Here is a 17,238-nt window from a genome sequence, read left to right on the forward strand (position 1 = left end):
ATCAGGAAAAAGCATTTCATTTAAGACAAATGGAGTTGAGGTACTTGAGAGAGACATATCTACACCATTGTTGATTATGTCGTCGTGTCAATGTCACAAATTGATTGGAAATCAAACTCTGGGTATTGCACTTTTCTTTTGACTTAGAGGATGTATACAACAAAATGCCATAGCACAAATAAATCTAATGTAGAGGCAGAATTCAAAATCGTTAATAATGCGATCTAAGCATGCAAAGATCTTCAAACCAATCCACATCATATCAAAGAAAAAAATGTTAAAAACTTTCACCTTTGGAGTGAAACCCTGAACATGGCCCTTCTCCCTTTGCAAATGACGGGACATCACAAACATAGGTAAGTAGCTGGATCAAAAGAAAAAGAACTGTGATTCTAAATTAATGTCAAAATTACTCTTTTAATTTTTAATAAATGAGTTTAAAATAACTTATACTATTTTTGAGTAAGTTTTCATTAAAATACTGCTTATCCAATTTTATTAACTTTTGTTTCTCATACTATTACTAATGATAATTTTTTAAATTAACTCGTAATTTATCTTTTTTATACAAAATTGACAATTTTTTTTAATTTGACTTATAAATTAGGGTCAAGGAGTACTCTGGATTAGTTTATCCAATAACACCACCAGTGATATAAGTTAATGCATCGATTCTATAGCAGGGCCAGCCCTTAGCATAGGCTGGGGGTGCGACGATCTATGGAGGGGGTGTATTTATTTGGTTTCTCGGGGTTATATATAGCAAATTTTGCCAAAGGGCTCTAAGCATTGACATGACGAAGGGCTGAACTGATGTCTGTTAATGTTTTTTGCTCTTTTGGTACGATTTGCTATATATACCTCCTCATAGAACAAATATTTCTGTATAAACGCTTGTTATAATTTTTTTGGTTGTTCTTAATAATGTATCAAAAATTTTATCATCGAACAAATTAGTGATATTTTTTGAGCCATTTGTTCCTAATAATGCACCTCACTCGTATTAAAAAATTGGTGAAATTTATTATCCAAGAAATTGAGATAATTTTAATAACAAAACAAATTATATTTTAGTTGAAAATGAGCCTACTACATAAATTAATCTTAATCATGTATTTCAAAGGTTCCAAAAAATAAATAAATTATATCAATATAATATGTAACTTTCTTGAATTGATTGAAAATATTGCAGAATTGAATTAAATAATATAAGATCATGCGAGACACATTATTTATTATTAAACCACGGTTTGTGTGAGTTAAAACGTATTTACAATGATAGTTGATTTGAGAAATAAATAAAAGAATGATAAAAATGATGTTAACGACCCCCTAAAAAACGATGTTAACGATAAAAATATTGAAGTAATTGGTATTAAATATTATAAAGTGTATAGTTAAAAAAAAATTAATTGCAAAGTGATATACTAAAAATGTTTGTCAAAATATTACAAAACAATTAAAAGCACATTAATAATAAAGATAACATTGTCCCATGAGCATAGCTTAATTGGTAGGACAATGCATTATTATATGGAGAGGATCGGGGTTTGAACTCCAAACACCCCACTTATTCACTTTATAAGGTGAATTCTAGCCACTAAACTATCTGATAAAAAGAAAAAAAAGATAACACTTATGTGCCTGGTATTTTTTATAAGTTTATAATGTGTCATATAACTTCGTCAACAAAAAAAGTTGGCATATGACACATGTTAAGGATTACATGAATAACAAGTTTATTGAGAAAATAATAATTTTCAACTTTTTGAGAAATAAATTGACATAATTTTTATTGTTGAAATCTTTAACATGTATCGTAAAAATGCATGTTAGCATTTTCTTTTTATATAAATAAGAAACATGTATCACATATTCTTTTTATGTATTAGCGGTAAGTATCTTCTTTTTATAAAATTTAGAGCATAAATATGGTTTTAAAAGAGGTTTAGTCTCATAAGGCCTAATTTAATTGGCAAAAAATGTCGAAATTGTTAGGCCGAACGTAATGATCGGGTCGGGTTCGATCCTTGGTACCTCCATTTTATGTGTGTGAGTTTATGATGGCTTTCCCATCTCGTCCATCCATAAAAAAAATAAAATAAAGGTTTAATGGACGATCAAGATTCAAGACAAATGGATTTGTGATGCGGAAAAACTACACATCGAATACTAAACGTAGGAAACAAAATCAATTAAATGTAGCAACATGTATTTAATTTTTTTTCACATCAGAAATCCACTTGGTTTGTCCTGGTGGTATTGACTTGAGATCTAGGATTTTACTCCTCCTTGAGGTATCATGTTCAATTCTCTCTAATGTCAATTTAAATTGGCTGATTTACCTTCTTTAATTTTTGTTTTTTCACATCAGAAAATTCAAGAAACATTTCATTCCATGACTAAAGGTCTAGGTGACTTGTGTGTAATGGTATGAGCCCAAAAGGACCAACCTAATGCAAATATGCCCCATAATCAAAAGAGAAATGATATTTGTACAATCAATTTGTGATAACTTTTGTACAACTTTTTCTCTCATTCTCACATGATGGTCTTATCTCTCTCTTCCTTTTTCTCCCTCCACTATTTTTGACCAATAAAAAGAATGAAAAACAAGATTGTCATGGAATATATGTACAAATTATATCATTGCTCTAACGAAAATATCAAGTTGTTTTGAGGTGCGCACCTCGACCTTTGTACCTACGGTATCATCTCAAAAAACCACATCTGTTTTCATGTAAAAAATCTACCGAACACCGAATGCCTTAAGCATCAGAGGTACACCTCTCTATATTTAATTAGAAGAAATGTTACCGACGTGAAGAAAACACTTATTCTCATGAAGCAACCTTAGGTTGCTGAAACATGAACATGTATGTGTGTCACATAATCGCTTAATACAACATAGTACGGCATAGGCATCGCAATCAAAGGTTTGCAGGAAAGGAGGGAAGATTTGGAAAGGAAGGACATAAAAGTAAGCAACAGAAAATAAAGGAGTAACCACGTGTCGATTAATAGAGCTTTACCGTATCAATGCAATTAATCAATAAATAAATTCAAAGGTCTTTTATGAAAGCACGGACCTTCCTTCAAGAATCACAACTACACACGTGGCATCTTCTTGTAGCTGACTTGACCTCGAAGACACAAGTCAAACGTAGAAGGACATGATCGTGGCTTCATGTGGGTGCGTTGTACGTTAGTATTACCTTGAAGTGCTACGTGTGAATGTGTTGTTTGTGGACGACTAATATGTAATAATGATGTGGAAAGAATATGATTCCTAATGAATGCTTATATGTGTCGTTGTGTGAGTGAGTATTGTATATGAGATGAGAGACTCTTCTTCTTTCATTTCTTGACTCGTATACATAATAATAATAAATACCATAAAGAATAAAGAAAAAAAGAGAGAGATCAGCGTCATGAGGATGGAGATGAAGGGTGGAACTACTACTACTACTCAAGCTGTGGTGAATAGTAATGGTAACTTTGTGGAAGAAGAAGAAGAAGAAGCTGTCTCAAGCTTTAAATTTTCATACCTTCTTGCTTCCAAGGATCGTGATTTTCTCCTATCATCAACTGGAACTCAGGTTCTTTATCTTTCTATACCTCTCACCACTTCAGTTTTCTGAATATTCATTCATGGGTTAGTATATAGTACAGTATGCCACTACACAGTTTTTATTATACTTTTTTTTTTTTTTTTTAGGAATTATTATACTTTTATCATTTCCTATTATATATTATAAAAAAATTAAAATACCATGATATTAATTGAGTGAAGCGTATACGATTTATCATTTCCTTGACCCTCCACAAAAATCAAACGATAATTTCCGAGAAAATATTTTCTATTTCAATTTTATTTGATACTCCTCTCTTTCCTTCAGTTGCAGATTCTTGCTAATGCTTCTGATTTTGTTTTGGTTAGGATCTCTTACAATTTTTTTAAAATTGTTTTTATTTATTTAAAACTTCTTTGGTCTTGTACGTTCAATCGTGTTTAATACATGATTCTTATGTCCTCAAATTTCTTCCACATTCATATATTATTTGAACCTGGAGCTTTGTCTTCAGATTTTTTGACATCAATATTGTGAGTGCAAAGTAAATTAAGTTCTAGGGTTTACGAAAATTAAGTATCAGTTAAATCTTATTTGAAGGTTTAAAATTCAATATTTTTTAGCAACGGATTAAAACTTAATTTGAAAAAGCTAGATCTTGTTTTGATCTACTATTATTTATTTGTCAGCTTCAAATTAACTTATATACATATCATATATACTTGCATCATATGCATTTTTTCCTCTCTTAAGAATATTACTCATGAACACAGTTGAACATTGGTCCCTTTTTACTTGTAACTCAATGTCGATTTTTTAATACTTAGATGACTAATTTGATAATTTTTATTATTTAAGAGAATACTTAATTTGATTAAACAAAGTTCAATGGTGTTGATGTTTTTATTTTTTATTCAAGTAGGATAGTGACTAGAATTTCACTCTAAAAGTAATAAGTGCGGTGCATGAGATTCAAATCTTAGCTTTGATGTATATTATAATGTTTATTCCTACCAACTTAATTAGATTGCTTATGGATACAACTATACAGCACTGTTTCACGTTTTAATACTTAACTGAAAAAAGCAATTAAAGAAAGAAAAGAAAACATCAACCCCAAAACTTTAAATTTAGATTAAGACCTTACGACTAATTCTGCAACATTATTTCAGTGAGATAGGTATAAATTCACTTCCTCTTTTAGGAATGTATGAATGAACTATGAGAGAAGGGATTTTGGTTATGCTATGCTGTCTTATGGTACTTGTTCCCTCTTTGGTGTTGACTATCCATTGGCTTCTATTTACACTTTAATATATACGAAACCATACTTAGCAAACTAATTTAATCTCTTCTTATTCCTCACATCCTAAAAATTTCATTCATTATTAGAGTTTTTCATTATGTGAATATGTTCAAAGTTCAAACCAAAATTGCATATTTCAAAAGCGAATAATGAATTGATGATGAAACGAATGAGGATACTATATATTCTCATCTGCTTAATTAGATAGATTAGATAATAATATCTATAGATGGCAAGCATTCACGAGCTACACACACATGCCTAATGTTGAAGTCACTTTCAGTGTTTAGTTGTCGTGGAGAATCAAACTTCTCAAACGAAGGACAAGTGTCACCTAAATACCATTTTCTCTCTAAAAGCCTAACTAGTACTATAGTCCTATCAATCAATCCTATCAACTACGTTTTGCGCTATACACGTGGCCCATCATACCTCAACAAAGTGGGCCATTTCGGTGGCATGTCCCTCTCAAGATTTTGGATAGGCTGGATTCTTTTCTATTCTTAGTACCCCCCATTTTATATCACTCTGTACTCCTTTGTCGGTGTAGTTTAAGGCTCTTCAATAAGCTCTTCTAGTATCTATATATACGTTTTATTCAAGGATTAGCAAACAACTTTATTTCCACAAATCTGCATGCTACGTTTGTATTAGTGGTCCTAACTTTATATTCCCCTTACCCCTATAAAGTCACAATTATTATTAATGTTCCATTTTATGAATTGACACCGATGGCTAGCTGTACAAACGTATGATTTACTTAGCTAACTTTTTTTCTTTTCAAGTACAATTGTCTAGCAATGTCATTTCATGAGAGGCGTATATATGTGATTTCATGAGAGGCAAGCTCTTAAGAGTCACAAATTAGATAAGGGAAGGTCTGACAATGTGTTTATAAGTGAGGGTAATTATAATCCCATAAGTCGATTTTGTGGGTTTGTGTTAGACCAAACATTGATTTCTAAGATGTTATCAGAGACTCCTTTAAGATCCATTATTAGAGCTTCCTCCAAGATCCATTGGATCACTTGATACCAGGTTTTCACTATCGGACCACCAACCATTTATATTCACGCTTCAGATGTTCAGTCCTGAGCGTCCACGTCGGATTGCACTAATCAACTCCGATGTTGCGTTTTTTGGATTGTAGTACCATCTAATTAGTATTATTTTATACTTTGCATTGCCAATTGTTAATAAATTAATTCAATATTTTTGTATTTATTTATAATTTCTCCAATCAATATTTGCGTGAAATGACATATTATGTGGCAATGTTTGTGTGAAGAGGGAGTGGTCATTACATGACATTACATTATTCCTTACAAGATGTTACATTAATGTAGATGGTGGTCTTGCATGTAGGTTAAAATATCAGAACTTGAAGGAAAAGTAGTAGGTCTATTATTCGCTGCCAACTGGTACCCACCATGTCGTGGATTCACTCAATTGCTCATTGGAATCTACGAGCAACTCAAAAGCAATATCCCACAATTTGAGATAGTGTATGTATCCTCCGACGAAGACTTAGATGCCTTTAATGGTTTCTATGGAAACATGCCTTGGCTAGCAATTCCTTTTTCTGATTTGGAAACAAAGAAAGCATTGAACAGAAAGTATGACGTGGAAGGTATTCCATGTTTGGTTATGTTGCAACCTGATCATAGTAAAGGAGAAGCGACATTACGTGATGGTGTTGAACTTATTTATCGATATGGTGTTCAAGCTTATCCTTTTAGTAAAGAGAGGTTGGAGCAATTGCATGTGGCTGAAAGAGAAAAGCTTGAAAATCAAACACTTGCTAATTTATTGGCTAATAATCATAGGGATTATGTTTTGAGTCACACGGGTACTGGATTACTCACACAGGTAAAATGTTCCAATTAATATTAATAATATTTTCATGATCTCACTCATTTGCATGCTACTGTTTTCCATGATTTGTTTATTACTAGTACTAATATAACGTTCAGGTTGCAATATTTTACACTTTTAAGAAAGATGCAATTAATCATTACTGCTAATATAGTAGTCAAATCCATGATACAAATTAAAATATAACACTCAAATCCTAGATATTTTTTCAAATCAACTCAAACACTCGAACTATTCGTCTTTTAAACTATAGTAAATAAATACAAAAATAAATATCACTTTTACTTATATCAAAACAAAACTTCATCATGTAAGTGAAAGAACTTTACTTGAGAAACACTTTAACTAAAAATATAATTCAAACTGGACCATAATTAGTTAGAAATAAATGTTAGTATTAATCTTTTGTTTTACAGGTACCAGTTGCTTCTTTAGTTGGTAAAACTATTGGACTATACTTCTCAGCTGGATGGTGTGTCCCATGCACCAAATTCACTCCCAAATTGATTAACGTTTATCAGATAATCAAGCAAGAGCTAGCTGAAAAACAAGACCCCCATGAAGATTTTGAAATTGTGCTTGTTTCCAACGACCGCGACCAAGAATCTTTCGACTCATACTATAATATCATGCCTTGGTTAGCACTACCTTTTGGTGACCCAGAGATAAAGAACCTTGCAAGACACTTTGATGTACAAGGGATACCTTGTTTGGTAATTATAGGTCCTGATGGTAAAACAATAACAATACATGGAAGAAACTTAATAAATTTGTACCAAGAAAATGCTTACCCTTTCACTGCTTCAAAAGTGGAGCAGCTAGAGAAACAACTTGAAGAAGAGGCTAAGGATCTTCCAAATTTGGTGCATCATGAAGGGCACCATCATGGACTTAATTTAGTGTCTGATGGAAATGGGGGAGGGCCCTTCATTTGTTGTGTCTGTGATGAACAAGGGTCTAATTGGGCCTATCAATGTCTTCAATGTGGCTATGAAGTGCATCCAAAGTGTGTCACAACTGTGCATGGATCGTGACAAATTAAAAGTCCCTGGCTGCATGCTTCTATGTATATGAAGCTGATTTAAAGAATCAAGTTCCTTCTATACACACCAATTATAATCGTGTGTGTCTTGAATGTGCTACAGTGTTAGATTAGGTGGTTACATACATATCCTAATCTAGATAAGCGATTGAAATTCCCTTCACATTCAATTAGGTGGCTTTCTATATTTGTTGCTGTTGTATGTATGACTAAAAGAAAAAGTGTGTGAGAAATTAAAGGTAAAGGAGACTGAGAAATGACATGCGAGCTCTCCATTATTCTACTCTAATTCTAATGAATGAAAACTTGATGAACCTATTCTAAATTTAATTGCAATTCATTTTTCTCCCAAAAAATTCGTTCTGTGTTTTCGTTATGTTTTTTTTATGGAAGATTCTTTAGGTTAATTGAATAAAAAAAGATGTAATTAATCTTATTTAAAATTCTAAGGCGAAAATAATAAGAATGTTTTTTCCCCTCAAAAACAATGTTTTTGTTTGTAGTCAATTAAAAAGTTGTGATTGGTGGTGTTACCCAAAAAAAGTTGTGACTAATGTAATTTTCACGATGTTTACAGTTTTTGAGGGGATTGGACTCAATCGTGCAAATGTGAAAATAAAGAGGTCTGATAATACTGTTGTAGTTGCATTAATTTTTTTTTTAATGCTTGAGAGTTAAGGCAAGGAGATCATTTGTCTTCTATATATCTTGTTTTTATTAGCCATTGAAAGATTTAATTCTTTGATTCGTGCATCCTCAAATTTTAGGTGTATAAGGATTTTCAAATTAGTAATGTTTAGAATTTTCCTTTTAGAGTTTGCTGATGGCACGTTGCTGCTATGAGAAAAGAGTTGGAACAATCTAAGAAGGGTGAAATAAATTTTGTCATTTCCCAAAGAGTTTATTAGTGGGGGTTAATGTGAATCACTTATGGGTGGAGGAGAATCCTTACATGTAAATTGAGGCATCTCCCATTTAAGTATTTGTGTTTGTCAATTGGAGATAATCCAAGTAGGCTGTCAATTTTTAACCGTGTGATTGATAGAATTTTAGGGAAATTTTATATGCGGAAGTTTCACAATTTATCCACAGGAGCTCGTCTCATTTTTCTCGAAGCTTCTATTTTGTGTTACTAATGTACTCTCTTTAGAGCTCTTTCAGTTACCATTTTAAAATTGAGTAACTATTTAAACCACTTTTATGGGGAGGGAGGGTTCTCATAAAATTCGTTGAGTTAAGTTGGATAAAGTGTGTGTTAGATGGAAGAGTTTGGTGGTTTCGGTGTTTGTAGTTTTTGTCTTTTTATTTGCTTTGTTAGAAATGTGGTGTCGGAGGCGAAACAATGCCAAGGGCAGTTGGTTTAATAATGGTATTATAGTGTAAATTAGTGTGTGTTGTTGTAGAATTTTGGATGGATCTCATAAGGATTTTATTTGGTGGAAGGATATTCAATTAATTAGTATCATGAAAGCCATTGTTCATGTTAATTGGTTTAATAATAATCTTTCAAAGATTATGGGCGATGGTAGTGACACTATGTTTTGGAAAGATCCTTGAGTGAGTGGGATGGCATTGCGTGAGAGATTTAATAGGTCATGTTAAGTTATCTTTGGATAAAAATGTGATTGTGAATACTGCAAATAACGATGGTATTGGTGTAGGGGGGTTGAGCGGAGATGGAGGAGATGCCAATTTCAATAGGAAGATATCTCTTAGAATGTATTTTTTTGGTAAGAAAAATATTTTTGCAAGATAATATATTTGAGAAATGGTCGTGGCGAAATGCTTTTGATGATGATTAACCTATTAAAGGTGTTTATCAAATGTTTTCTAATGGTGAGCGTAACATCACATCCTAGATGTCAGGACGTAGTTAATTATGGCAAAGAGAAAACAACAATCCGTTTTTTTACTATCCGATTTTTGGTGTTTGGAGGTTCTCTGACTTGAGATGGTTGAATGTGAGCAATGTCTTTTCCAACAAGGTTCTACAACATGTCTATTATGAATGGGAGCAATGTCTTTTCCAAATTTGGTTCGGTTCGCTTGTGTTTGGTCTATTTGGATAATGCACAATAACTTAACTCTTAAATCAAATAAGAAGATAAATTTTCAGCTACATACTTGATCGAGTTAAACTTTTGCAATGATGGTGGTTGAAAACAAAGTTTATGAGATGTCAGTATTGTTTAAATGATTGGTGGATACAACCATTGTTTTATTTACGTATTGGAATTTAACGTTCTGGTGTGGTTACTTTTTTGTTGATTCAGATAAGAGTGGTGTTCATCATGTATTTCTTCAAATTTGGGTGTATTCATACTGGGTACTTTGTCATTATACCCTAAACTTGTATCAGACGACTTAGTTATATTTTTTTCCTTCTTTTCTTAGAATTTCCTGGGCTTTGAAAAGTAGTTTTAATATATATATTGACTGTTTTCATAAAAAAAAAAAAATCAAAACTCAAACTGTAAGAAAGAGATCTCAAATTTCATCAATAAGAAGAGTTCATGTTTTTTTTTACAAGAAATAGACATTCAGGTGGGAGGCTGGATCATTCAATAGATTAATTCTCTCGGAAGGATCATGAGAAAGTATTGTGTGGTAATAACCTCATATAAAAATGATTTAAACACACACAAATAAAAATAAAAATATATTCTTAAAAAAAATGTAAATGAAAAGAATTGAATGATATCTATTTTGAAATAATTAAATAATATGTATTTTGGTATGTATATTTATTTGAAGGTTTGACCATACAAATATTCACAACCTCAAACAAAAATCATTTAGACAAAGTAGAAAGAATGATGTCTACTTTTGAAATTGTTGTGTTAATAAATTATTATTTAATAAATTTAAAAAATTATTTTTTACTTTATAATGTTACCAATAAAGTCACCAACCAATGAAAAGAAACAAAACATGGTAACTTCACGCAAAATAAAAAAGAGAGCAAACATGGACGAACAAGTCTTATTTAAACACAAATACAAATAAAAAATGTTTAAACACACTTACATAAATATAAAAAATTAAATAAAAAAGAATTTAGTGACATCACCATTCTATTACTTTTTCTTTAAATATTTTCAATTTATCTAACTATATTTTTTTATTTATTCTCTCAAAATAAAAAGGAAGAAGAATTGAATGACACGAGTTTTCATGCGGAAGCTCTAGTGTGTAGTGACAATGAAGAGGTAGTAGTATTATCTTCCATCCCATCGTTGTTTAATGGAAAAAAGGAACAATCAATCAATTTGAGTGAAATGTTATCGCTTAATACCTCATGTGGATTTTGCGGCGTTTCCACATCAACAAAAGCATTCCAATTTCACTTTCGAACTTCATCTTCACCATTTTTCTTCTCTCCCCTTAACAACTTTAAACTCCGCTCCTCCATTGCGAAATCCTTTTCTACTTTCTCCAATGATTCGAACTCCTCCACCGAAGAACCAAAGTCGAATTACGCCGGCGTGCTGTTGGAAGAAATCGTCCACGACGGTGGAATCAAATCTGGAAAATTGAGACTCGATAGTTGGATTTCTTCTCGCATTAATGGCATCAGTAGAGCTCGCGTCCAGTCAAGTATTAAAGCTGGACTCGTTCATGTCAATGGCCGTGTTGTTGATAAGGTATCAATTTCCATTTCAACTGTTCAGAATTTGTGTCTGCAAGTTCTAATTACTACGAATTTCTATTTGGCAAAGTGTAATCTTAATCCTCATGAGATTGTGATTTAAGGGATGATTAAACTGAGTTAGAACATACCATGCGCTGTTCGATGTGTGGCACCACGCATGTGGCCTTCTATTAGTCAGTCAACTCATCACTTAACAGAGATCCATTAACAACAATGGCAAAAAATGAGCATTAACCCAATTTGGTCCTTTGCAATTTTCTAGTGACCCAATTTAGTCGCTGGCCAAAATAAAACCCAAATTAGTCCCTGACTCATTATAAACAGATGGACTGATTTGTCCACGGCATGAAAATTTCAGGGACTACTTTGGGTTTTATTTTTGTCGAGGACTAAATTTGGCCTCGTGAGAATTGTGAAGGACCAAATTGGGTCTTCACTCATATTTTTATAAGGACTTAAAGTGAAAAAATTTAAGAAAATTTAGATGAGAAAGGGCAACAGGCAACCTGGTGCTGTATAGCTCTCTTCATGGCTGAGTCTAGGGCAAACCATCGTGGGTCTATTGTACAGTCATATCTTGCATTTGCAAGAGGTTAATTCCACGACTCGAATCTATGACTTCTTATTTACCCAATGACGATTCCTATCACATTGCCAACTGCAAGACTCCCATTCTCGAATATTTAGATGATGCTCCCAAATTGGAAGTCTTTCCTTGCAGAAATAATCTCCTAGTTGAGACTACATCTGTAATGCTGGCCATCTTGTCGCAGTTAGTGACTTTGAGAACTACCGTTACTTAGGACATTTAAGTCATTAAGACATTGATCATTATCAAATATTCTGAGTATAATGGCGGCTCTTAGTGTTTGTAGATCAAGTGTTGCGTTGAACGATTCATGTTTTTCTAATTCCACAATACTTGTTCGAAAAGTAGAAAACAATATATGATTCCAAGATGATTCTAAAGCATGCCCTAGACCTAAAATATATTTATACATCCTAATTTTTTGTTTGGTTATTTCATCAATTGGAGCATCAACCAGAACATTATGATTCATTGAAATGTGAAACTTTTTTGCAAATCATAAATATTTTCGTTTTAAATTACTTAGGTTCTTTTATGGTGTCAATAGTTGTCCCTTTCTTAATTTGTAGTTGAGCATTGTGGTGATACTTGAGCAGGTTTCTTTCAATGTCAGAGCTGGGGATGAGATCAAGTGCACAATTGCGGAGTTGCAGCAGTTGAGAGCTGTGCCGGAAAACATACCTCTGGATATAGTTTATGAAGATGACCATTTGCTAGTCATAAATAAACCTGCTCACATGGTAATTCCGAACCTCTTGCTCTAAGATGTTATTTCTAAATCTTGCATGATCCACGTGCATAATTGTACAGTAGATAGTGTGAGCCTTTTTTTGGTTTATAAATTGATTTCTCTTGATTTTTAAACTATCATAAGTTCAATACTTGATGATTAAATTCAGGCTGTTTAAACTAACCAACCGTTTTATTCTGCAGTGCTAGAGCTATTTTTTTTTTAAAAATTGAGTTCTAATCTTGTCAGAAATTTTCTGAAGGCAAACGGAAACTAACTAAAAATATTGATATTGACAAATGTCATTATTTGCTCTTCAACCTAGGTTGTGCATCCAGCACCTGGCAATACGTCTGGGACACTTGTAAATGGCATTCTGCACCATTGCAACCTGCCAAATGTTGAATTTTCTAAAGAGGAAGCTCTTTCAGATACAGAAGATTCTGATGATGAACTCAATGGTTTCTCATCCCAGTCAAGTTCTTCTGTAGGGTTAGATTCTAGATTGTCTATGGCATCAATTCGCCCAGGGATTGTACACAGATTAGACAAAGGCACGAGTGGGTTGCTAGTTGTTGCTAAGGTACTTTTACATTTTCTCATTACTTGTCAGAAGTTCCAAATTTCAATGAAGAATGAAATTCTTCTGACACTTCAGAATATTAACATTCATCTTACACCCACTATTTGTATGCCTTGATATCAGAATGAACATTCTCATATGAAATTGTCTGAACAATTCAAGCTACGCACTATCAAGAGGGTATATGTTAGTCTCACAGCTGGGGTACCTACTCCAGTTTCTGGGCGTGTTGAGGTTCCTGTTGGCCGTGATCCTAATAACCGGCTTCGTATGATCGCTGTTGCTGGACTAGTTAATTCTGTGAAGGCCCGTCATGCAGCTAGTAGGTGATTTATGGTACTTTTACACTTCATTTATACTTAGTTATTTACTAGTATTGAATTATATTAGGTGCTTTTGGTCATATTTGACTATTGAAAAATTTACAATGCATCAACTACAAATATAAACATACATGTGTATTTTCCAACATTTTGTAGTATGTACACATATTTATATGAACTTTGAGTCTGTTCTTATTCAATCCGGGTGACATTGCCAATAAATTTTCCATTGGAATTAGTTTAACTTTTCTTAATAGCAATTATCATGATTCGTGACAAATGGCCACAAGATATTTCGTCCTTTGTGTTTTTTCATCATATAACCAAATTAATTAGAAACTAAATAAAACAGTTGAAAATCTCTTCTTTGTGGTCCATTTAACTGTTAACTCCATTGTTTGCACTTAAAATTTCTTATCAGCTTGCAGATGATCATATAAAATTACATAAGAGCTTCTGAAAAATTCGAAATGCAAAAACTAATTTTAATTTAGAGGAGAAGATGTTTTAAAATTTCATAGGCATTGCAAAATTATTGTAATATTACATATTACATTTTCTAGGGATGTTTTTTGAGAAGTTTATTCAAAAAGGTTTTATATCAACTGCTTTATGGCTTTCTATTCATCTAAAAGTTTATTACTATCTGTCAGGTACAAAGTAATTGAGATACTTGCTGGGGGTAGCTGTGCATTGGTTGAGTGGAAGTTGGAAACTGGACGCACTCATCAGGTACATATCTTTAGAAACTCTAGAGAAATCCTAATTGGCAAAATCTTGTTGCAAGTGAGAGAACCAAAAGGTGTTGTTTAACATTGGAGTAAAATACGGTCAAATTTCTATGGGCGGACAGGGCATAGATGTACTAACGGAGCATATTTAAGAGCCAACACTTTGCAGCATGCTTTTTACAGATAATGTATTCTTAGGTGGAGAATTGAGAGGAAATAAACGGAAGGTTAGAAACTTGGAGACAAGTTTTATAAGACAACTTTTGTTTGAATGGAACTAAGATATAATATATGGAAACTTTAGCCAAGAAGAAAAAACCCTAGCTTAAAGGTAAAAGTCGGAAACCGTACAATACCGCAAGTTACGTAGTTTACACATCTTAGGTCAATTGTTCAAAAAGATGGAGAAACAGAGGGAGATGTAAACATTTGATTGAAGGAAGGTGGTTGAAATGAAGGAGGGCCTCAACTCAAGCTAGGGAAAATTTTATTGATGAACTATAAGATATTGTATGAGAATGAGTGTTTGATGGTGAAAGCAAACATGAGAATAAACTCACTATAGTAGAGATGAAAATGATGCGCTGAGTGGGTGAAAACACTACAAGGGATATGATTAGGAATGTTAGTATTCAAATAATAGTTGGGTCTATTGTGTAAAAAATGGCTGAATACCTAAAAGTTCCTTAGTAAGAAAGGTAGATTAGATGAAGGACAACTCAATCGCTAAAGGCAAAAGAAGGAAAAAATAAAATAAAAATGATTGTCAAAACTTTTAAAATAGATTTAGAGGACAATGCTTTGGTTATAGTCATTATTTTTTATATAATATTATAGTGTCGTCTGATCCTGTTGTCAATCCCACCTAGTGGAATAAGACTTGGTTGTAGTAGTTTTAAGAATTTAGATACAAATATTTAAAATCAACAAATATATTTTTTTAAAAGAATATTCCACTGTAATATAAGTAAAGCCTAAACTTGTAATATTTTCTAATAAATGCAATGTTGTTTTTGTAGATCCGTGCACATGCCAAGTATTTGGGTGTACCTCTGCTAGGTGATGAGGTATATGGAGGGACGAAAAGCATGGTCTTGTCATTGCTACGGCCACGAACAACTCCAAGTTTGCATAGCGAAATGTTTAAAACAGTTTCTGGGCTAGATAGGCCTTGCCTTCATGCCTCGACTCTCGGGTAACATGATAAAAGCTTTTATAACTTCGCAGCTAAACTTTGGTTCTTAGTTCATATGCATAATTCATGACAATTGATAGCACTATTGGTTTGATTCATTTTTGTGTAGGTTTCAGCATCCTCATACAGGGGAGCAGGTGCACTTTTCATGTGAGCCCCCTGTAGATTTTAATGACATTTTGAGCCAGCTTCGCAGAATTGGTAGTGAAAGTATTTCTCACTCAAAGGCCAAATTTTTAAAAGGGGTATTGTAATTTGCAAGCCGGTTTGGCCTTCTTATCATACTTCTTTGTTTAACCTTTCTTTCATTCCCATTATTGATTAAAATATTATATTTTTAAAAAATTGGGAAGTCAATTTTTTTTAATCAATTAAAGTGACATTAGTGACTATTTTACGTCTCCCTTTGAGGAGATTTGAATTTTTGTCGCTTGAGATTGTAAAGGCTTTACCACATTGAGCTAACACCTCATGAACAAAATATTTGTCCAGTAATATAATACAATGTCAAACATAAAACATGATATATAATGTAGACAGAATAATGGTTTCTTATTATAATGGACAGGCGCCTTGTTCTTTTAGTCCCACTTACTTTTGAATACTATCAAAATTATGTTAAAATATTCACTAAATATAATTTAGATATATTAAAACTTAATCAAAAAGTGTTTACACAATATAGTTTTTGTAAAAAAAATGTTTTTGCACGATATAGTTAAATTAGCATGAGTTTAGCTATAATGGTTACTTAAATTAAATGACACTTTTTAAAATGAAGAAAGGACGCATGACCAAATCAGTCGAGGATTATTTGTGCACATTATTATTTTTACTTCAACAAACGTGTTTGGAAAAATAGGCACATTTTCAAAGACTCGTCTTATTTCATTAGCAATAATGTCAGCAATATAATGGAGAATGTAATCGGAATGATGGGGGCATTCATGACTATGACCACCTTTGCAAGGCTATGGAACTAACCAGCTAAAATTGATTTACACTAAAAATAATGGCTCCAAACTCATAAATGTCAACTTTATTAGATTTGATACTACAAGCCACAGTTTAGGCATCAACTTCAAACATAACCGACGTGAGATTCAAACTTTGGTTCCCGTTGAAAATATGTGAATAACCCTATGACATCACCAACCCAAACCTCAAATCTCTAAGGCTTTCATTACGTCGTTGTAGGCATAAACTGTTATTAACAAAACCCACAACTTGTTCGACCATCATTGATTGGAAAGGAGATATCTATGTTATTGTAACAATGTCCGATGGTGGCTTCTTCCAAGAAGAAGATTCAGCAGTAACTTGCGCCAGGTGAGGATTGCGACTATTTGAAGTTTGTGCTAATTTCCAATCATCCCAAACTAAATGTGACCTGGCTGCTACTTCTTGAGGTGTTTCGGTAATGTTGTCCCAAAGCTTGTTGTTTCTTTGTTTTTAAATACTCAACATAATAAGCATAACAAAACTGGTGAGAAGATTTTTTTTGGCAGATCTCTGCCAAGTGTAAAAAACAATTGTTGCATGTTTGATGTAGATTGCATAATTGGTTCAATCTACTCCCATAGCTCAACCTGTTTCCAACACTCAATACTTGAGGGAAAAGGCAAAAAACGTGTCTCAAG

The 17,238-nt window shown here is 32.8% G+C and overlaps 2 protein-coding genes across 2 annotated transcripts; both read left to right on the forward strand.

Annotated features, from left to right (window-relative positions):
* The first annotated feature begins 3,346 nt into the window (after positions 1-3,346).
* LOC11442519 (probable nucleoredoxin 2) lies at positions 3,347-8,125 on the forward strand. The gene is made up of 3 exons (NM_001417826.1): positions 3,347-3,599; positions 6,244-6,747; positions 7,170-8,125. Exons 1-3 carry the CDS (start codon positions 3,432-3,434, stop codon positions 7,785-7,787), a joined length of 1,290 nt encoding a protein of 429 aa, NP_001404755.1. The 5' UTR covers positions 3,347-3,431; the 3' UTR covers positions 7,788-8,125.
* A 2,817-nt stretch (positions 8,126-10,942) lies between these two features.
* On the forward strand, positions 10,943-16,122 carry LOC11427408 (RNA pseudouridine synthase 2, chloroplastic). The gene is made up of 7 exons (XM_003603771.4): positions 10,943-11,439; positions 12,633-12,776; positions 13,092-13,349; positions 13,473-13,675; positions 14,326-14,404; positions 15,423-15,598; positions 15,708-16,122. The coding sequence occupies exons 1-7, from the start codon at positions 11,074-11,076 to the stop codon at positions 15,850-15,852; spliced, it is 1,371 nt and encodes a 456-aa protein (XP_003603819.2). The 5' UTR covers positions 10,943-11,073; the 3' UTR covers positions 15,853-16,122.
* Positions 16,123-17,238: the final 1,116 nt, after the last annotated feature.

Source organism: Medicago truncatula, chromosome 3 (genome assembly GCF_003473485.1).
Source record: "Medicago truncatula cultivar Jemalong A17 chromosome 3, MtrunA17r5.0-ANR, whole genome shotgun sequence".
In the NCBI taxonomy this organism is placed as follows: Eukaryota; Viridiplantae; Streptophyta; class Magnoliopsida; order Fabales; family Fabaceae; genus Medicago; species Medicago truncatula.

Coding starts and splice junctions, on each gene's coding strand:
- LOC11442519 (NM_001417826.1), top strand. CDS start 3,432: ATGAGGATGGAGATGAAGGGTGGAACTACTACTACTACTCAAGCTGTG. Junction 3,600..6,243: donor TATCATCAACTGGAACTCAG/GTTCTTTATCTT, acceptor TCTTGCATGTAG/GTTAAAATATCAGAACTTGA. Junction 6,748..7,169: donor GTACTGGATTACTCACACAG/GTAAAATGTTCC, acceptor TTTGTTTTACAG/GTACCAGTTGCTTCTTTAGT.
- LOC11427408 (XM_003603771.4), top strand. CDS start 11,074: ATGTTATCGCTTAATACCTCATGTGGATTTTGCGGCGTTTCCACATCA. Junction 13,676..14,325: donor GCCCGTCATGCAGCTAGTAG/GTGATTTATGGT, acceptor ACTATCTGTCAG/GTACAAAGTAATTGAGATAC. Junction 14,405..15,422: donor AAACTGGACGCACTCATCAG/GTACATATCTTT, acceptor TTGTTTTTGTAG/ATCCGTGCACATGCCAAGTA.